The 22,616-nt window shown below is 43.9% G+C and overlaps 1 protein-coding gene across 4 annotated transcripts in view; it reads right to left on the reverse strand.

Annotated features, from left to right (window-relative positions):
• Positions 1-1,000: 1,000 nt before the first annotated feature.
• The window catches only part of insig2 (insulin induced gene 2), a 37,212-nt gene continuing 15,596 nt past the window's right edge, over positions 1,001-22,616 (reverse strand). For 3 of the 4 annotated variants that reach the window (XM_038789837.1, XM_038789835.1, XM_038789836.1), the window contains exons 5-6: positions 10,105-10,204; positions 1,001-3,017 (exon numbers count right to left, since the gene is read on the reverse strand). In XM_038789837.1, coding sequence (XP_038645765.1) covers positions 2,976-3,017; positions 10,105-10,204 — 142 coding nt within the window. In that variant the 3' untranslated portion in view covers positions 1,001-2,975. The remainder of the gene's footprint in view (positions 3,018-10,104; positions 10,205-22,616) is intronic. The other variant, XR_005459790.1, reaches the window with a different exon arrangement.

Consider the following 22,616-nt stretch of genomic DNA (forward strand, 5'->3'; position numbering starts at 1 on the left):
TCTCAACCTCACTTTGAGATCTGGGCACCCTTTAAAAATGGCGAACCAATCTCAGAGGAGCTGGTTGTGCCGGTGTCTTTAGTTCCCCACTGCAGAAAAACATTCCAAATGTGTTATTTTTTCAGTGACAAACTCCCCAAGCTGCAAAAAAGATGTTGGGGGAACACTGCTCTGGATCACACCCAAATACCCGGCAGGAATAACCCACAAAACCCACCCAAAATTAAGACAATTGTGCCCTCAGTGTTGGTGTTAAACATTGCATAATAATCAGCAAACACTTCTATGATAGAGAGGTCATTGACAAAACAGATGAAGGTGGCTGGGCCTAGGACACTACCTTCAGGAATTTGCAGCAATATCCTAGGTCTTGATGATTGACCTCCAACAACCAGAACCATTTGACGTTTTGCTAGGTATGACTCATTGCAGTGAAGAGTAACATCCATCGCATCCACCCCGCACCCCCCTCCCACTCACCTCATGAAGTCAGTTCTTTTGTCTATGTTTGGACCAATTCTGTAATAAAGTCTGGAGCCGAATGGCCCTTGCAGAATCTAAAGAGTGTCACTTCAGCAGGTTATTGCTGACCACATGATAGCATGGTCGATGACACCTATCACTTTGCTGATGGTCGCAAGTTGCCGAATGGGGCTGTAAGCGGCTGCTTTGAATCAGTTGTCTTCTGTGGACAGGACATACCTGGGCAAATTTCCACACTGATTGGGAATTGCAAAAATGGTACTTTGGGTAAGGCACGGTGGGCCTACAAATTCTACCTCTGCATGAATTAGTCTGCCCAAAAAGAGCATATTTAAATAGAACTTAAATAAAAAAACACCTGTAGACTTGATGGTATGGAAGCAAATGGAAAGTCTGATAATGAATAGCAATTGAACATTAGTCTTTGTACCATCACCAGCATTATTAATGAAATCATGAAGGTAGCACAGTATCTGTAATGCAAGCCAATGCTACTGCAAAAGAAAAAAAACTACACTTACACGGTATAAACTTTTATTGTGAAAAATATGACAGCTTCTTTTTAAAGTGATAACAGAGTACCCCGCAATTTCCACAACCACTGTGATACCATACCATGGCTATTACAGAATCCCCATCTCTTTTTGCATACTGGTAGACTAAAATTTTAAAAATCTATCGCAAACTATTGAAGCATTTGGTGGTTAATATTTCACTCTGAACACAAATACATACAAAATGCTTCACTATCTGTACCCTACGCTTATTCTATTTAATTGACAAAATAAAATCCTGGTATTCGTAAACAATTACATTAAATAACCCATTATAATGTTCCCACTTGCTCAATGCTTCATCTAGCAAAATCCTGGACAATGGACATAAATGTGTTAAAATTAACTTGAAATGTTGCAGACATTAAAGTGAGCATGGGAGAAAGTACACTACAGAATTTTGTAAGGAACCATTTGAACCCAAGTTAAATAAATAAGTGTGTGCAGCATTAATATGTGATTCTATTTCAAATCTGAAATCACCTCAATTTCTACTTCAAATTCTGGTAATTGCCACAATGCAGGTGAAATGTACCAAAGAAGAGTAATTTGATCTAGGGATGTAATTTATGGAGAGAATATACAAGCACGCTTGAACTTCTTCCACAATCCCAAAGTTTTCTGCTTGAATTTTGTCACTTGACCTTAATTTTCTATAAACACTCAACTACCATTAAAAGCCATCAAGAGTTGCACTGTTACTGAGAGCATTTCTCTCCCACCCCCCAAATAAAAAGTGTAACTTTTTTTCCACAGGACTGGAGCAGTCAGCTTTACTAGAATTCATATTTAATTGCAATATTCAGTATATATTTCATCAGAATAAATTAATTTAAGATACTTATGAAGCCAAATGATTTTACCCAACTGACGACTGAATGTCTTTGTTCAGAAAGGACAGGGGTCCCATAAAAAAACAAAAATGATAAATAAGAACAATGTGCATTCTCATTTGACACAAATTTCTTTAAAATTTTATTTAACATTTGGCAGTAATGCAAGATGTCCCCCCTACAAAATAAAATCTTATTATTCTAAACAAAACACGTACAGTAGTACGCATTCTTAAATTTTTCAAAAGTCAATCTGAAAACATAGATCAGCCTAGGTATCCTGCAGATGTCCAAATCCTGCTAGTTAATCAGAGCTCACCATATTTTGAAATATCAATAGTATATTGCTTCAATAGTACGACACGTTTGTGCAGATATATGTTGATAGAAGCAGTTTCATGCATCTGTAAATGTCCTATTTCTACAAGCAGGATTCTAAAAATGGGAAAGAGTCAATAGTTCAGACATTACATTCCCTGTAAAGCAGAATCATAAAATATTATCCTTATACAAAATATATTTTAAAAATCAGGAAATCAGAAATATTAATGTTGCACTTCATTCAAATATTGTTGAATCATCTGATTTTTAACATTTATAAATACACACATGCAAGCCGATAATCGAGAGAAATTCGGCACAACTGCAATTTTAAGATACTTTAAAATTGAGCTAGCTGAATAATAGCATGATACTGTCCAAGGACTATCTTAAATGAAGTATAAATCTGAAAAGTTCTCTCATCCAGATTAAAACTAACAGAACAATGAAATTATCTACCTGTTTGGCACCACACATCTATAGATATGTTCCAAAATCTTTCCCTGGGAATAATATGAATGTTCTCCACCTACTAAGATTGAATCCAGAGATGTATATAGATGTATGGTCTTGCAAGTGTATTCACTACACAATAATGCTCTAACAGGACATTTTATACCACTAGCAATCACAGATTGCATTCCGTGTAGCAGAATGAGAAATAAACTGCAGTTGCTGCAATTCTACAGCCAGAAATCTTATTTACAACTTTTGACATTCATTTGGCATATCATCCTCGTTTCCAATTGTCGAACTGAAATCTTCAAATTTCCACAACAGTCCTTCAATCTTGGTGAGGTTTCTCTGGAATAACTTTACACTCATACTGCAATTAGAAAGAAAATATAAAGAGATCATGGTTCAAAGGTTGTAGGACACTTGAAGAATATTAATTACAAACACTGTTGTTTCTTCACTTGTAAATTCATTCATAAATTAAATTAGAATGTTAAAACATAGAACAAGAAAATGAAAGCAAAAGCAAAAGCAAAATGCAGCCGATGCTGAAAATTTGTAATAAAATTTGTAAACGCTAGAAATAGCCAGCAGGTCCGGGAGCATCTGTGGAGAGTTCCGTCGCAGGGTCACCAAAGTGAAATGCTAACTCAGCCTCCCTCCACACGTGCTGCCACACGTAAGAAAATTAGCACATTAATGTAATCCCTTCCATAGAGTCTACAACTTTTTTTTTAAATTTAGAGTACCCAATTCACTTTTTCCAATTAAGGGGCAATTTAGCGTGGCCAATCCACCTACCCTGCACATCTTTGGGTTGTAGGGGCAAAACCCATGCAAACACGGAGAATTTGCAAACTCCACACGGACAGTGACCCAGAGCCGGGATCGAACCTGGGACCTCGGCGGCGTGAGGCAGCAATGCTAACCACTGTGCCTCCGTGCTGCCCGAGAGTCTACAACTTAATCCTATTGTGGACTTGACTCTCAACTTCCTGAAGCACCTCGATCTAAATGGTCCAATTACAAAACTTAATAAGATGTGCGGACTGCATATTGTTTATCTTTCCTCACATGTCCATTTTGAAACCTGATCTGCTAGAATCTCTTCAACATGTTACCCAAATGCCCAATTCCTTTAGGGATTTGTGCTCTGTATCATGAGGATGTAGCAAATCTGCTTCCCCAGGGATCTGCACTGAGTTTTCAGTTTTTCACCAACAGCATTATTGACTTGGACAAAATAATTGACAGCTCCTTTATCCAGGTTTAATTAACAAAACACTAAATTAGAAAGCAAAGTGCGGTTATGTGCAGGAAGTTGCAATCGATCACCAACAGACTGAGTGGGCAAAACTATACAGACGCAGTCCAACTTAAGAAAGTACGAGGGCATTCATTCTGGTCCCAAAAAAGACAGATTAGAATATTTTCTTAATGGTGAACAATTAGGAACAATAGAATTTAAGCATCCATGTACACTAAACATAAAATCTAGTGCAGATGTACGAAAAGCAGCTTCCGAACCTGATGTACTACTACTGGGCGGCGAATATGGAGAAGGTGCGGTGCTGGGTCAGAGGGGTTGATTCCCAATGGGTCAGAATGGTGGAGTTTGTGCAGGGGGTCGGGACTGAAAGCACTAGCAATGGCGCCACTCCCGATAGCTCCGGGGAAATACTCAGGGAGCCCGGTAATAATAGCTTAATTGAGAATTCGGAAGCAGTTTCGCCAACACTTCGGGTTGGGGGCAGGGTCAAGGGAAATGCCGATTCGGGGGAACCACAGATTTGAGCCAGGGAGGTGGGATGGAAATTTTCGGAAATGGGAGGAGAAAGGGATTAAGACGCTAAAAGATTCATTTCTTAGGTGTCAGTTTGCTGGACTGAAGGAGCTGCAAGCGAAGTATGGGCTGGAGCAGGGGAAAGTGTTTAGATACATGCAGGTTCAAGATTTTACCAGAAAGGAGATACAAAGCTCCCCAGTGCAACCGGCCTCCACATTGCTGGAGGAGGTGCTGACGACAGAGAGACTGGAGAAGGGGGTAGTATCAGTGGTTTACGGAGCTATTTTAGAAGAGGAGGAATCAAATCAAAGTGGGATGAAGAGTTGGGAGAGGCTATGGAGGAGGGGTTCTGGTGTGAGGTGCTCCAGAGAGTAAATGCCTCCACCTCGTGTGCGAGGTTGGGGCTGATACAGCTAAAGGTGGCATACAGAGCACACCTCATGAGAGCAAGGATGAGCCGATTCTTAAAAAGAGTAGATGTGTGTGAGCGTTGCGGTGGGGCCCCCGCTCATCACGTTCATGTGTTTTGGTCCTGTCCAAAGCTAGAGGATTACTGGAAGGATGTTTTTAGGGTAATTTCCAAGGTGGTGCACGTGAAACTGGACCCAGGTCCCCGGGAGGCCATATTCGGGGCGTCGGACCAGCCAGGGTTGGAAACGGGTGCGGAGGCAGATATCATGGCCTTCGCCTCGTTGATCGCCAGAAGGCGGATCCTGTTGGGATGGAGAGCAGCCTCTCCACCCTGTGCCCTGGCGTGGCGGGGGGACATGTTGGAATTCTTGACTCTTGAGAAGGTTAAGTTTGAACTGAGGGGAAGGACGGAGGCGTTCTACAATTCATGGGCATTATTCATCATGCACATTCAAGAACTGGATAACATCGAACATTAGTTGGGGAAGATGGGTGGGAGGGGGGCTGTGTGTATTAAGGGTGAGCAGAGGTGATTCCCAATTCCTTTGTCATTTGTTTATGTAAACATGCGGGCTAATGTTTAGGGTTTGGTGAGAGGATGGGATCGTTGTTATTGTTATGGGTATGGCATATATGTTGCCGATTATTGTTTATTGTTGGTGGGTGCAAATTTGGGAGAAAATGTGAAAAAGGAGAAAATATTTTTTTAAAAGATGTACAAAAAGTAAAAACGTTAATGGAAAGTTGACTGGGCTAGTCAAAATGGGTTGGTTTAGCTCAGTGGGCTAGACAGCTGGTTTGTGATGCAGAACAAGGCCAAGCCCGTGCCAGCTGAGAATTCTGAATTCTCTGTCTGTGTACCCGAACAGGCGACAGAATGTGGCGACGAAGGGCTTTTCACAGTAACTTCATACTTGTGACAATGAACTGGCCAAGTGTTAGATTTGTTTGTGGGAGAGCACTTTAGAGATAGTGACCACAATTCAGTGTCTTTCACTATTGCAAAGGAGAGGGATAGGGCCATACGGCAGGGCAAGGTTTATAATTGGGGGAGGGGTAATTATGATGCGATTAGGCAAGAATCAGGGAGCATAAGATGGGAACAGAAACTGTCAGGGAAAGGCACAAATGAAAAGTGGAGCTTTTTCAAGGTCAAATACTGCGTGTCCTTGATAGGTATGTCCCTGTCAGGCAGGGAGGAAATGGCTGTGTGAGGGAACCATGGTTCACAAAAGAGGTCTTGTCAAGAGGAAAAAGGAAGAGTAAGCAAGGTTCAGTTGGGTCGCTTGAGGGTTACAAGGTAGCAAGGAATGAGCTAAGAAAAGGGCTTAGGAGAGCTAGGAGGGGGCATGAGAAGTCCTTGGCGAGTCGGATCAAGGAAAACCCCAAGGCTTTTTACTCTTTTGTGAGAAATAAAAGAATGACCAGGGTGAGGGTAGGGCCAGTCAGGAATAGTAGTGGGAACTTGTGCATGGAGTCAGGAGAGATAGGAGAGACGTTGAATGAATACTTTTCTTCATTGTTCACCAAGGAGAGGGGCCATGTTTTTGAGGATGAGTGTGTGATACACACGGGAATGCTGGAGGAGGTAGATTTTCTGAGGAAGGATGTATTAGCAATTTTGAAAAACCTGAGGGTCGACAAGTCCCCTGGGCCAGATGGGATATATCTAAGGATTCTTTAAGAGGCAAGGGATGAGACTGCAGAGCCTTTGGCTTTGATCTTTGGGTCCTCACTGTCCACGGGATAGTGCCAGAGGACTGGATTGTGGTGAATGTTGTTCCTCTGTTCAAGAAAGGGAATAGGAATAACCCTGGTAATTATAGGCCAGTTAGTCTTACTTCGATGGGCGATAAGTTAATGGAAAAGGTCCTGAAGGTTAGAATTTATGACCATTTGGAAAGATGCAGCGTAATCCGGGATAGTCAACACGGATTCGTGAAGTGTAAGTCTTGCCTCACAAATTTGATTGAATTCTTTGAGGAGGTAACTAAGTGTGTAGATGAAGGTAGATCAGTTGATGTCATATACATAGATTTTAGTAAGGCTATGGTTCTCCATGGTCGGCTCATGAAGAAAGGAAGGAGGTATGGGATAGAGGGAAATTTGGCCAATTGGATAAGTAACTGGCTGTCACATGGAAGACAGCCGTGGCAGAGATGGCAGTGGTGGATGGAAAATTTTCAGACTGGAGACCAGTTACTAGTGGTGTACCACAGGGATCAGTGCTGGGTCCTCTGCTATTCGTGATTTTTATCAATGACTTGGAGGAGGAGGCTGAAGGGTGGGTCAGTAAATTTGCTGATGACACCAAGATTGGTGGAGTAGTGGATGAGGTGGAGGGCTGTTGTAGGCTGCAGAGACATTGATAGGATGCAGAGCTGGGCTGAAAAATGGCAGATGGAGTTTAACACTGGTAAGTACGAGGTGATTCATTTTGGTAGAAAAAATTTGAATGCGGATTACAGGGTCAACGGCAGGGTTCTGAGGAATGTGGAGGAACAGAGAGATCTTGGGATTCATGTCCACAGATCTCTGAAGGTTGCCACTCAAGTGGATAGAGCCGTGAAGAAGGCTTATAGTGCGTTAGCGTTTATTAACAGGGGGCTTGAGTTTAAGAGCCGCGGGGTTATGCTGCAACTATATATGACCTTGGTGAGACCACATTTGGAGTATAGTGTGCAGTTCTGGTCACCTCATTATAGGAAGGATGTGGAAGCATTGGAAAGGGTGCAAGGGAGATTTACCAGGATGCTGTCTGGTTTGCAGGATTGGTCTTATAAGGAAAGGTTGAGGGAGCCAGGGCTTTTCTCTTTGGAGCGGAGGAAAATGAGAGGCCACTTAATAGAGGTATACAAGATGATGAGGGGAATAGATAGGAGTGGACGTTCAGAGACATTTCCTCGGGTGGATGCAGCTGTTACAAGGGGGCATAACTATAAGATTCAGGGTGGGAGATATAGGAGGGATATCCGAGGTAAGTTCTTTACTCACAGAGTGGTTAGGGTGTAGGTTACACAAAGGTGAACAATTTCCTCTGCTGGTAGAATTAAAACAAACAGGCCATAATCAAATTATCCCTAGGGATTTGGGAGAGTAATCAGGAAGCATTTTTCCACACATCTTGGGCGGGATTCTCCCCTACCCGGCGCGACGGAGGGTCCCGGCGTAGGGGAGTGGCGCCAACCACTCAGGGGTCGGGCCTCCCCAAAGGTGGGGAATTCTCCCCACCTTTGGGGGCCAGCCCCGCGCCGGAGCAGTTGGCACCAGAAGACTGGCGCAAAGAACCGCCGCCCCCGGCAGCGGGGCTGGACAAAAGGCTTTCGCCGGTCGGCGCATGCGCCGGTAGTGACGTTAGCGGCAGCTGGCCGCTGACGTCACTGCCGGCGTATGCGCGATGTGGGGTTCTCTTCTGCTTCCGCCATGGCGAAGGCCGTGGCGGCCGCGGAGGAGAAATAGTGCACCCAGGGCACTGGCCCGGAGTCTGAGCGGGGGGGCCCGATCGCGGGCCAGGCCACCGTGGGGGAACCCCCCGGGGTTCGATCGTCCCCCCCAGGACCCGCTCGCGCCGCTGATCCCACCGTTCCAGAGGTGGTTCAAACCTCGGCGGCAGGAGAGGCCTCCCAGCGGCGGGACTTCGGCCCATCCGGGCCAGAGAATCACCGCAGGGGCCTCTCCGATCGGAGTGGCGAGATTCCCGCCACCGCCACTTCCCGGGTGGCGGAGAATCTCTGCCACGGCGGGGGCGGGATTTTCAGCGGCCCCAGGCGATTCTCCGACCCTGCTGGGGGTCAGAGAACTTTGCCCCAGGTTGTAAAATTCTGGAACTCACTCCTGCAAAACGCTGTGGATGCTGGGTCAATTGAAATTAGCTGAAGACCAAGAGACTTTTGTTAGGTAAAGGTATCAGGATATGGAGCAAAGATAAATAAATGGGGTGAGTGCAGATCAGCCATAATCTAAGCGAACACAGAACAGGTTCGAGGGACTGGATTGTCTGCTGCTGTTACCACGTTTCTATATTGACCATTTCAGTCGACAACCGTTTATCCAAGGCTCAAATTTCATTTCAATTCCTAGGTTTTGTTGAGAGTCCACACATTCACTGTTCTGGTGGTGGTAGCGATCATTCAGGTTTGAGGGTGCAAAAGAAATTCTCACTCTCTTGAGGAGAGTTCATTTTAAATATGCAAGAGAAATGTGTTCACTTTTTGTCACTTAAAGCGATGCTGCACAGACTACATTGATTCCCCAGGGGCAGATAGTACCACAGGGCAATACCTCCATGGCCTTTACCAATGCCATCAATGGAGGAAACCTGCACACGATGCACAAGTGGTGGCGCGCAGAATTATGCCAATGAATTTTCCCCCTTGTTAGCCAAACTAGCTAGATCAGATCTGAAAGGCAAGAACAATTGACTTTTAATTGGAAGTTGTACAAACTAGTTTCTGTGCTTGCTGACCTACCAGTGATCACACTAACAGTATACTATTGGCTGTCTATATTGATGAAGAAAACTAACGTTTTAAGAGTTAAAAAAATCTCTTTTACAATTCTTGGTAGTTATACTTAAAATTCACACTATTCCAGATACTGCCTGTGGGATACACACATGTTGTGTGTACTATCACAATTTGTTCTGGCTGCCTGGTATGGGCAGTTCTAATGGCTGTGTATATTTCAATTATAAAAGAAAGGCAGGAAGATTACACAAATCGAAGAAATTAGAAAGCATTTTCAAGTGCAAAGATATAAATTCATTTATTATTGAGGTGTCATACTGCATAAATTTTATTTTCAGGAAAATCAGAACCGTAAATATATTCTACCTCCCAGTGACTGAGGACCAAATTTTACAAACAATTTTTAGCAGCGAATTTGGGAAGAATGGAAGGGTTATTAGATAGATAGAGAAATACAGCACAGAACAGGCCCTTCGGCCCATGATGTTGTGCCGAACCTTTGTCCTAGGTTAATCATAGAATTTTGGACACTAAGGGCAATTTATCATGGCCAATCCACCCAACCTGCACATCTTTGGACTGTGGGAGGAAACCGGCGTACCAGGAGGAAACCCACGGACACACGGGGAGGATGTGCAGACTCCACACAGACAGTGACCCAAGTCGAAATCGAACTTGGGACCCTGGAACTGTGAAGCAATTGTGCTATCCACAATGCTACCGTGCTGCCCTTAATCAACAAATCTCCACCAAAAAGAAATCAACATTTCCAAAGGCCATACCAATCTACCTACCATTGCTAACTGGCGTCCTATATTTCCCATTGTTATTCCACCAGCAAAAAAAATACATGGTAACCAAGATCGAACATAAAGGAAATCTGGAGATGTATATCTGCAAAACAAGGTTTCATGGATAAAATTAGTTTTCCAATATACAGATTAAATTTCTAATGTAACATTGTGTAAAATGTATTAAGCTTTCAGTGTGCTAATAGTTTCTGCTGTTTGTGAATTACTAAATTTGAAATTAAGATAAAGTCTGTAACTGATATAAACCCATATGGATAAGAACTGCAGCTTTCGACCAAGTAAATTAAATACGGGAAAATTGAGTGAACACCGAATTCAGGCTGACAGTTAAAAATATAAACATAACATTTGTGTATACCACTAAAATACATAATTCTTGTGGGAGCATCTAAACATACAAACTGAAAGAACTTTTGTGGTTTTAAAACCAAAGGAAACTATAAACAATTTGGTATTTTCTTAATAAATTAAGAACATTTTCATCTAATTGCAAAGAATTACTGTGCATCTGAATCAAATAGATGCAGCAGGTCCCAGATTCAATGCATGTGGTCTGCAAATTTATCTACTTAATTCATTTATTTTGTAAAATTTTCCTTCATTTTTCCATTTCTTTGTAGATTACTAAGTGTTCTTTACTACTTCCTGTAATGATCTCGGTGGGACATCTTAATGCCCCAAGAATTTCAAAAAATTGCTTCAAGTTTTTTCTTACGTTTTCTGCAAATGTTTTAATCGTGGATTTTGGTTTCATTTCATATTGATCCTATAAATTACAAATGTTATCCCTCGTTGGGCAGACAGAGTTTGCTTTACTTAAGCAACAAGACTAAATTTGTTTTGTTCACCAATTTCTTGGGAGTTTTTGTTTTGAATTTGTAGGACACTTGAATTTTTTTATGTCCCACTACCTCCCTCAATACTTCAAAATCCAGGTTTCTCTTTTATTAGGGAAATAAAGTCCAGGATGTTTCTGCTGTGCTTAATAATTGGTAAACAAGGCATCAATTAACATTATATACGCTGGTATATATGTTAAGAAACTAACATTCCACAAATGAGGGTTAAAATATATGGTACTAATAAATTCATACGTGACAAATATCCAACACAGGTTTTGCTGTGGTATTGAAAGTGAAACTCTCTGCTGTCACAGTCATGATACCACAAACTGACAGCAACTTCGGGAGTCTGTTTGTGTGTAGAATAATGTGGATTTGCACATGTTGCTGTTAATAGGTCTATTGTACTCCTTAGGGAGCACTGGGAAGGTTCCCACCATCTGTGATCTCCATTTAAATCATGATGTCAAAAAATTCCACCTCAATGTTGTTATTCTTGAAAAAGTTGCACCTTATGGAATGAGGTATAACTTTTTTTGAAAAAGAAATGGTACACTGACTTCAGATGTACTGCTTAACAGCTATCGAATGACAACTTCATGTTGTCAACTTACTCCCCAGTAAAAGTTGTCTGGTACGTCTCAGCAATGGCAAAACATTTTTCCATGCTGTTACACAAAGCCACCAACTAGTTTTTACTTTAATATAAATTACAGTAGAACACTTTTTAACTTCTTCCAGAAGTGAATCGCAAATTACAAAAAACTGATGGACAAGCTGGACTATCAAGCTGGCCCAACAATGTGATGGTTGGACCATTTTAACGAGACAGTTCCTTACAGGACTCGCTACAACTATACAATCTCCTAGGAGGGGAAGAAAAATACAGAAAAAACTGAGGGCAGAGAAAGCCAAAATAAAAATACTGGGAAATTCCTTTCAAATCACCTCAGGCAATCAAAACCAGTCCAGACTAAATGGAACAACCATTTGTCATAAACTTGGAAACATAGAAAATGTACTACACTGACCATTCAACCCATTGATCATTGCATAACATAATTGTCTTTCAATGTAATTATTTATTCCCATCCATAAAATTAAGGGCAACATTTTTAGAAAGACAATTAATAATTGCATTTAACCCCAAACAATCACTTCCATCAAACTAAATTTTGATCTTCTACAGAGTTACATCAAAGTTTTACAAATTTTATTTTCCACATGCAGGATGGTTTTGCAATTTTACCATTAGAGGAATAAGCAAATAGTGAAGACATTAGACAGGAGTAAATATTTCAAAATATGCATTGATTCTGCATCCAATAATTTTACACAAAATTGTCCGTAATTAAAGGCATCTAAAAACCAGAAAATTATCTAACATGCAAGTTTGGTTTGCAAAATGAGTGAGGACTTCTTAAAAAAATATATTAGCAGGGCTCGCCTTTACTCTTTCTGTTGCTCAAGGCCAGTTTCCCCCCATCACTCTTTTCCAAATGGACAGAATCTTTATTGAAATATGCAGCCAGAAAAGCTTTGAAGTTTTACTCTTCTACAGTCAAAAAACTTCAAAGCTTACAAATTCTTTTTCATTATTAAAGATAATGAAGCAATTAAATTACCAGAAATACCTGCAATGTTCCACTATAACAAAGTATAAAATTATATTATACAAATGGAATACAGGGTTAACGGTAGGGTTCTTGGCAATGTAGAGCAGAGAGATCTTGGGGTCTATGTTCATAGATCTTTGAAAGTTGTCATTCAAGTGGATAGAGCTGTGAAGAAGGTCTATGGTGCGCTAGCGTTCATAAGCAGAGGGATTGAATTTAAGAGCCGTGAGGGGATGATGCAGCTGTACAAAACCTTGGTATGACCACATTTGGAGTACTGTGTGCAGTTCTGGTCACCTCATTTTAGGAAGGATGTGGAAGCTTTGGAAAAGGTGCAAAGGAGATTTACCAGGATGTTGCCTGGAATGGAGAGTAGATAGTACGAGGAAAGGTTGAGGGTGCTAGGCCTTTTCTCATTAGAACGGAGAAGGATGAGGGGTGACTTGATAGAGGTTTACAAGATGATCAGGGGGATAGTGTAGACAGTCAGAGACTTTTTCCCCGGGTGGAACAAACCATTACAAGGGGATATAAATTTAAGGTGAATGGTGGAAGATATGGGGGGATGTCAGAGATAGGTTCTTTACCCAGAGTGTAGTGGGGACATGGAATGCACTGCCCGTGGAAGCAGTTGAGTTGGAAACATTGGGACCTTCAAGTGGCTATTGGATAGGTACATGGATTACGGTAGAATGATGGGGTGTAGATTAATTTGTTCTTAATCTAGGACAAAAGTTCGGCACAACATCGTGGGCCAAAGGGTCTGTGCTGTGCTGTATTTTTCTATGTTCTATATGCATCCAGAGACCTGACCTTCAGTGCCAAATTCTGGAAAGGTAACTTGAGGCAAGTTCTTCATCAAAATAAAGGAGGATACTGTTGAATTTAATTCTTGGTTCTCAATAATCTTTATAAAATCTGTTTGGCTAATCACAATCAATTAATAAGTAGATTATTGAGCCGCTGCTTCTGCAGAAAATTGTACAAGTAATAAAATGCAAGTAGTAACTTTATATTCTTACTGCACACATGGATGTAAAACCTATCACCAACGTTATGATCACACAATTTATTTTCTGTTGGCAAGTGTGACCAACATAAATATGGGCTGCACGGTAGCTCAGTGATTAGAACTGTTGCTTCACAGCACCGATTCCCAATTTAGTTCACTGTCTGTGCGGAGTATGCACATTCTCCCTGTGTCTGGGTGGATTTCCTCCGGGTGCTCCGGTTTCCTCCCACAAGTCCCGAAAGACGTGCTGTTAGGAGAATTGGACATTCTGAATTCTCCCTCAGTGTACCCGAACAGGCAACAAGGGGATTTTCACAGTAACTTCATTGCAGTGATAATGCAAGCCTACTTGTGACACTAATAAAGATAATAAAGATTATTATCGCTTCTCGGCCATTTGGCCCCTGTCCATTCTGAGATTTGGATTTGCAACTCTGATAAAGAAATAAAAGAAAGAATATTATTAATTAGCATTAAAATGCCAGAGAAATAGCATTGCCATAGTTCAAAACATTTGGGTAAACTCATGTGCCTTCCGTGAGTTAAACTCAGTAAGAAGTCTTACAACACCAGGTTAAAGTCCAACAGGTTTGTTTCAAACACGAGCTTTCGGAGCACTGCACCTTCCTCAGGTGAATGACCTGAGGAAGGATCAGTGCTCCGAAAGCTCGTGTTTGAAACAAACCTGTTGGACTTTAACATCGTGTTGTTAAGATTTCTTACTGTGCTCACCCCAGTCCAACGCCGGCATCTCCACATCGCGAGTTAAACTAGAATAGACAATTGCCAAATAGTCAATTTGTGAACAATCACTCACCATTTGGTTAAACAAAATTCAATACAGTTCACAGATTGTTGGTAAAAAATTGACTACTCCACATTTGGACATTATTTAATGTAACAATGGAGTTCAGTATTTCAGCAATGCTCAATGAAAATGTTTTACATTTCCTCGTTAATTAGTTACTTGCATTCTGGTAGGTTAGGGATGATAAAAGTAGTTTTGTCGATTTTAATTGAAATGACCCTTTTTCAGCTCTAATTCCCCACTGTCCCCTATCCCGAGATTGATACTAAAAGATTTAGGTTTATTGTCACGTGTACAGAGGTACAGTGAAAAGTACTGTTTTGTATAGTCCAGTCAGATCGTACCATACGTGAAAAACGTAGGATATACGATAAATGCATAGAGAAGCATAGAGTGTAGTGCTACACAGCAGAGAAGATGTGTGGAGAGATCAGTTCAATCCATTAGAGGGCCGCAGGACTCTGATGGCAGCAGGGAAAATGATGTTTTGGAATCTGTTAGTGTATGTTCTCAAACTTCTGTATCTCCTGCCCGATGGAAGAGGTTAAAAGAGAAAATACCCCGGATGAGAGAGGTCTAGGATTATGTTGCCCGCTTTCCTGAGGCAGCGGGAGATAGAGACAGAGTCAATAGATGTGAGGCGGGTTCGCGTGATGGACTGGGTTGTGTTCACGACTCTCCTGGCTTCTTACGGTCTTGGGCCGAGCAGTTGCCATACCAGGCTGTGGTGCAGCCAGCTAGGATGCTTTCTATGGTGCATCTGTAAAATTTGTTCTCAATGCGGAAATGCCAAATTTCCTTAATTTCCTCAGGACGTACAAGCGTAGTTGTGCTTTCTTGGTCGTAGCGTCAACGTGGGTGGACCAGGACATATTATTGGTGACGTGTACACCTCAGAATTTGAAGCTGTCACCCATCTTCACCTTGACATCATTAATGCAGACAGGGCTGTGTACAGCACTTTACTTCCCAAAGTTGATGACCAGCTCCTTAGTTTTGCTGACATGGAGTTGTCACAGAACAACGCCACTAGGTTCTCCAGCTCTCTCCTGTACTTTACTCATCGTTGTTTGAGATCTGGCCCGCTATGGTCGTGTCATCAGCAAACTTGTAGGTGGAGTTGGAGTTGAATTTTGCCACACAGCCGTGTGTGTGTAGTAGGGGGCTAAGTACGCAGCCTTACGGGGCCCCTGTGCCGAGGACGGTTGAAGAGGAGATGCTGCTGTTTATCCTTACCGATTGTGGTCTATGGGTCAGGAAGTCGAGGATATTGTTGGGGGGGGGGGGGCACGTCCTAGGTTTTGGAGTTTAGATACGAGCTAGGCTGGGATTTTGCTGCTGAATGCAGAGCTGTAGTCAAAAAATAGGAGTCTGACGTAGGAGTCAGTGTTATCGAGATGCTCCAGGGATGAGTGCAAGGCCAGGGAGATCGCTTCTGCTGTGGACCGGTTGTGGCGGTATGCAAATTGCAGTGGATGAAGGCTTTCTGTAAGTATGGAGTGTGTTTTATGACCAACCTCTCGAAGCACTTCATAATGATAGATGTCAAGATTATCGGCGGTAGTTGTTGAGGCACGTTACCTAGTTCTTCTTTAGCACTGGTATGATGGTGGTCTTCTTGAAGCAGGTAGGAACCTCGGAACGGAGTAGGGAGAGGGTGAAGATATCCACGAACACCCGCCAGTTGGTCCATGCAGGGTCTGAGAGCAGGACCAGGGATTCCTTCTGGATATGTTGTGTTCCGTAGGTACACTTTCAAGAAGGCTGATCTGACTTCTGATGCTGTGACAATAGGCATCGGTGTACCCTGTTGGGGCAATTGAAAATGGTTAGTTGGTTTCCTGCTCGAAACGAGCATAGAATGTATTGAATTCATTGGGAGAGTGCACTGTTGTCAGAGATTCTACTCTGCTTTGCCTCGAGACTGTTACGTTGTTTAAGCCTTGCCACCACCAACGAGAGTCCATGTCGTTAGTCTGTGACTCTAGCTTAGTCTGGTATTGCCTCTTGGCGTCCCTGATGGCTTTGCGGTGATCGTACCTGGATCTCTTGTACAAGTCAGGGTCACCTGTCTTGAACACCTCAGACCTGGACTTCAGTAGGGAGTGAATCTCCCGATTAAACCATGGTTTCCGATTGGGGAATGTACTTCCTACCTTCTTTGGCATGCAATCTTCTACATATTTACTGATGAACTCTGTCTACTCATTTAGATTGGCCACTGAGTTCTTGATTATGGACCAGTCCACTAACTCCAAGCAATCACGTGGGAGCTCTTCCATTACCTCAGAACAACACAGCACGACGTTCTTAACCGGATTCTTCTGCTAGTTTCTGCTTGTATGCAGGGAGAAGGAGCATGACCTTCTTAACTGGATTCTCCCTCTAGTTTCTGATTGTATGCTGGGAGAAGGAGCACGGTCTTCTGGTCCAATTTTCCGAAGTGCGATCGGAGGATGGATTGGTGGGTGCCCTTGATGTTTGTGCAGTTGTGGTCAACGATGTTGGGACCTCTGGTGGGGCAGGAGATGTGTTGGAGGAATTTTGGCAGTAGACTCTAGGTTGGCCTGGTTGACGTCCCCGGCCACGATAAGCAAGGCCTCTGGATATGCTGTTTAACTGTTATTTATGGCGGTGCACAATTCATAAAGCTTCCGCTTGGGGTGGGACGTAGAACGGTGAGATATTCCAACTCCGATGAGCAGTAGTTCGCAAGGGTCGCCACGTCGGAGCACCAAGAGGAGTTGATGAGGAGGCAAATCACTTTGTCCTTCACTTTGCCCGACGGCACAATGCGATCCATCCGGTGTTTTGAGAAGCGTCAGGTTGTATGGCATAATCCGGTGAGGCAGGAGTGAGCCATGTCTTTGTGAAACAGCACACAGCAGTCTCTTATTTCCCTCAAGAGGTGAAATTAAATAAAATGAAAATCGCTTATTGTCACAAGTAGGCTTCAATGAAGTTACTGTGAAGAGCCGCTAGTTGCCACATTCCGGCACCTGTTCAGGGAGGCTGGTACGGGAATTGAACCGTGCTGCTGGCCTGCCTTTGTCTGCTTTAAAGTAAGTCTAGCGTTAAGCTCGTCCAGCTTGTTTACAAACAAGGAAAATATAAAAATATTTTTTATAAAAATCTTTATTATTGTCACAAGAAGGCTTACATTAACACTGCAATTAAGTTACTGCAAAAATCCCCTAGTCACCACATTTGGGTACATAAAGGGAAAATTCAGAATGTCAAATTCACCTAACAGCACGTCTTTCGGGACTAGTGGGTGGAAACCGGAGCACTCGGAGGAAACCCACGCACACACGGGGATAACGTGCAGACTCCGCAGACAGCGCCGACGCTTGAATCGAACCTGGAACCCTGGCGCTGTGAAGCAACAGTTAATGCTCAAGTAAAATTAGTTTAAAACAATACTGTACAACATAAAGGAGGGGCAGATAGAAATACTTTTTTTTTTAAGCATTTAGGGATGAAGCAGTGATTCTATTGGATTGGATTGGATTTGTTTATTGTCACGTGTACCGAGGTACAGTGAAAAGTATTTTTCTGCAAGCAGCTCAACAGATCATTCAGTACATGGAAGAAAAGGGAATTAAACAAAATTCAAGAAAATACATAATAGGGCAACACAAGATATACAATGTAACTACATAAGCATTGGCATCGGATGAAGGATACAGGGTGCAGTGTTAATGAGGTCAGTCAATAAGAGGGTCATTTAGGAGTCTGGTGACAGTGGGGAAGAAGCTGTTTTTGAGTCTGTTCGTGCGTATTCTCAGACTTCTGTATCTCCTGACCGATGGAAGAAGTTGGAAAAGTGAGTAAGCCGGGTGGGAGGGATCCTTGATTATGCTGCCCGCTTTCCCCAGGCAGCGGGAGGTATAGATGGAGTCCATGGATGGGAGGCAGGTTTGTGTGATGGACTGGGCAGTGTTCACAACTCTCTGAAGTTTCTTGTGATCCTGGGCCGAGCAGTTGCCATACCAGGCTGTGATGCAGCCTGATAGGATGCTTTCTGTAGTGCATCTGTAAAAGTTGGTAAGGGTTAATGTGGACATGCCAAATTTCCTTAGTTTCCTGAGAAAATATAGGTGCTGTTGTGCTTTCTTGGTGATAGCGTCGACGTGAGTGGACCAGGACAGATTTTTGGTGATGTGCACCCCTAGGAATTTGAAACTGCTAACCATCTCCACCTCGGCCCCGTTGATGCTGACAGTGGTGTGTACAGTACTTTGCTTCCTGAAGTCGATGACCAGCTCTTTAGTTTTGCTGGCATTGAGGGAGAGATTGTTGTCGTTACACCACTCCACTAGGTTCTCTATCTCCCTCCTGTATTCTGACTCGTCGTTATTCAAGATCCGGCCCACTATGGTCGTATTGTCAGTAAACCTGTAGATGGAGTTGGAACCACGTTTTGCCACGCAGTCGTGTGTGTACAGGGAATAGAGTAGGGCCAAGTACGCAGCCTTGCGGGGAACCGGTATTGAGGACTATTGTGGAGGTGGTGTTGGTGTTCATTCTTACTGACTGTGGTCTGTTGGTCAGAAAATCAAGGATCCAGTTGCAGAGTGGAGAGCCAAGTCCTAGGTTTTGGAGCTTTGATATGAGCTTGGCTGGGATTATGGTGTTGAAGGCGGAGCTGTAGTCAATAAATAGGAGTCTGATGTAGGAGTCTTTGTTTTCAAGATGCTCTAGGGATGAGTGTAGGGCCAGGGAAATGGTGTCTGATGTGGTCCAGTTGCGACAGTATGCGAATTGAAGTGGGTCAAGGCGTTCCAGGAGTATGGAGGTGATGCGCTTCATGATCAGCCTCTCGAAGCACTTCATTACAACTGACGTCAGGGCCACCGGGCTGTAGTCATTGAGGCACGTTGCCTGGTTCTCCTTTGATACCGGTATGATGGTGGTCTTCTTGAAGCAGGTGGGGACCTCGGAGTGGACTAGGGATAGGTTAAAGATGTCTGTGAATACCTCTGCCAGCTGGTCTGCGCAGGCTCCGAGTGCACGACCAGGGAGCCCATCCGGGCCCGTCGCCTTCCGCAGGTTCACTTTCAGGAAGGCCGATCTGACTTCGGAAGCTGTAATGGTGGGTATGGGTGAATTATGGGCTGCTGGGGCACTCGACAGCGGATTGTTGGTTACCTGCTCGAACGTGCGTAGAATGCATTAAGTTCATCGGGGAGGGGTGCATTGCTGCCAGAGATACTGCTCGGCTTCGCTTTGTAGCCCGTTATGTTGTTTAGTCCTTGCCATAACTGCCAAGAGTCTGTCTGTGACTCTAGCTTAGTTTGATATTCTCTCTTGGCATCTCGGATGGCTTTGCGGAGGTCGTACCTGGATTTCTTGTATAGGACAGGGTCGTCTGCCTTGAACGCCTCGGATCTGTCCTTCAGTAGGGAGTCAATCTCGCGGTTGAGCCATGGTTTCCTGTTGGGGAACGTACGTACTGCTTTCTTTGGCACGCAGTCGTCCACACATTTGCTGATGAAGTCTGTGACGGTGGTGGCATATTCATTTAAGTTAGTCGCTGAGTTCTTAAATATGGACCAGTCCACTGTCTCTAAGCAGTCACGTACGAGCTCTTCTGTCTCCTCGGACCAGCACTGCACAACCTTCTTAGCTGGATTCTCCCGCTTGAGTTTCTGCTTGTAAGCCGGGAGAAGGAGCACAGTCTTATGGTCTGAATTCCCAAAATACGGTCGGGGGATGGAACGGTAGGCGCCCTTGAGTTTTGAGTAGCAGGTGTCAAGTGTTGTCACCCCTGGTTGGACAGGAGATGTGCTGGTGGAATTTTGGCAGTACACTCTCGAGGTTGGCCTTGTTGAAGTCTCCGGCCACGATGAACAAGCCCACCGGGTGTTCTGTTTCGTAGTTGTTTATGACTGTGTACAGTCTTTGGTAGAACGAGTGAAACCACAAATCGTGGCACCAAAGTTTTAGGGTGTTTTTATTGTTTCACAGGATGCCAGTGTTGCTGGCTAGGCCAGATTTTGTGCACTTTATTGGGAAGGTGGTGATGAGCCATTTTCTTGAATTGTATCAGTCCGTGTAGGTATAACCCACAGTGCTGTTAAAATAGGGAGTTCCAGGATTTTATAATAATATAATAATCTGTCACAAGTAGGCTTACATTAACACTGCAATGAAGTTGCTGTGAAAAGCCCCTAGTCACCACACTCCGGCACCTGTTCGGGTACATGGGAGGAAGAATTCAGAATGTCCAAATTACCTAACAGCGTGTCTTTGGCGACTTGTGGGAGGAAGCCAGAGCACCCGGAGGAAACCCACGCATGGAGGGAACGTGCAGACTCCACACAGACAGTGACCCAAGCCAGGAATCAAACCCGCGACCGTGAAGCGACAATGCTAACCACTGTGTTACCGTGCACCCGACCTAGCGACAAAGAAAGAACAGCGATGTAATTCCAAGTCAGGATAATGTATGGAATGGAGAGGAACTTCTAACTGCTGCTCTTGAATTCCTAACCCACGACCTCTGTTGAAAGAGACTTTGCTGAAAATGCATCTTGCATATGATAAACACTGCTGCCACTCTGCATTGGGTGGTGGAGGAGTGAATGCTTGAGGTGGTCGATGGGGTGTCAATCAAGCAGGCTGCTTTTTCCAGGGTGATGTCGAGCTTGAGTGTTGTTGGACTGCACTCATTCAAGCAATTGGAGAATATTCTATCACACTCTTGACTTTTGCCTTGCAGATGGGGAATAGGCTTTGGGGAGTCAGATGATTTATGTGCCACAGACCTCCCTGCCTCTGGCATGCTCGTGTAGCTACAGTATTAATATGGTTGGTCCAGTTCAGTTTCTAGTTACTGGTAGACCGCTCCTAGGGGTGATGATAGTAGGGGAATTCAGTGATAGTAATTCCACTGAATGGCAAGGGGAGATGATTAAGAGTCTCTTGTTGGAGTTCATCATTGCCTGGCACTTCTGTTGTACAAATGTTACTCATCATTTATTGACCCAAGCTTGAATGCTGCCCACATCTTGCTGCATGCGGGTATCAGCTGCTTGAGTATTGGAGGAGTTGCAAATGATGCTCACCATTGCGCAATCACCAGCAAACATGCGCAATCACCAGCGAACATCCTCACTTCTGACGTTATGATGGAGGTGCGGGGTGCAGTGCTCTAACCGAGATGTGGCAGATCCGTGATGCTTCCAGCATTCCGGTCGACTACGGCTGCAGGATGTATAACCAATGGCAGCCCCTCAGCGACCGCATGGTTCGGTTGGAGCAGCAGTTGGATGAACGTAGGAGCATGAAGGTGGTGGAAAGCGTCAGATAGGAGTTATAGAGATGTGGTCACATCCAAGGTGCAGGCAGACAGATGGGCGACTACTAGACAGGGCAGGCAGGCAGTGCAGGCAGGCAGTGTAGGAATCTCCTGTGGCTGTCCTCCTCTCGAACAGGTACACCATTTTGGATATGTTGGGGGGGATAGTCTATTAGAGGAAAACAACAGCAGCCAGAGCAGTGGCACCACAACTGGCTCTGTTGTTCAGCAGGAGAGGGCAAAGTGCAGGAGAACGACAGTTTATAGGTGACTATAGTAAGGGGCACAGATAGGCACTTCTGTGGAAGTGAAAGAGACTCCACGATGGTGTGTTGCCTTCCTGGTGCCAGGGTCATGTGTCTCTGAACAAATACAGGACATGCTAAAGGGCGAGGGTGAACAGCCATAGGTCGTAGTACACATAGGTACTAACGACATAGGCAGGAAGAGTGATGAGGTCCTGCAGAAGTAGTTCAGGGAGTTAGGTAGTAAGTGAAGAAGCAGGACTTCTAGGGTTGTAATCTCAGGATTACTCCCTGTGCCATGCCAGTGAGGCTAGAAATAGGAGGATAGTGCAGCTAAACACGTGGCTAAACCAGTGGTGTAGGAGGGAGGGTTTCAGATTTCTGGACCATTGGGATCTCTTCCGGGGCAGCTGCAACCTGTACAAGAAGGACAGGTTGCATCTAACTCGAAGGGCACCAATATCCTGGCTGGGAGGTTTGCTAGTGTCACTCGGGAGGATTTAAACTATTAAGGCATGGAGGTGGGACCAGAGTGTTAGCTTAGAAGATGTCATAACTGAAGGGGAAATAGAAAACAAAAATAAGAGAACAACATCACCCTCAGGCAGAGCAAAAAAGGCGACAGCGTGAGAAGGGAGGTGGTCAATGCAAGACTGGGAGTATTGTAC

Source organism: Scyliorhinus canicula, chromosome 2 (genome assembly GCF_902713615.1).
Source record: "Scyliorhinus canicula chromosome 2, sScyCan1.1, whole genome shotgun sequence".
Classification (NCBI taxonomy): Eukaryota; Metazoa; Chordata; class Chondrichthyes; order Carcharhiniformes; family Scyliorhinidae; genus Scyliorhinus; species Scyliorhinus canicula.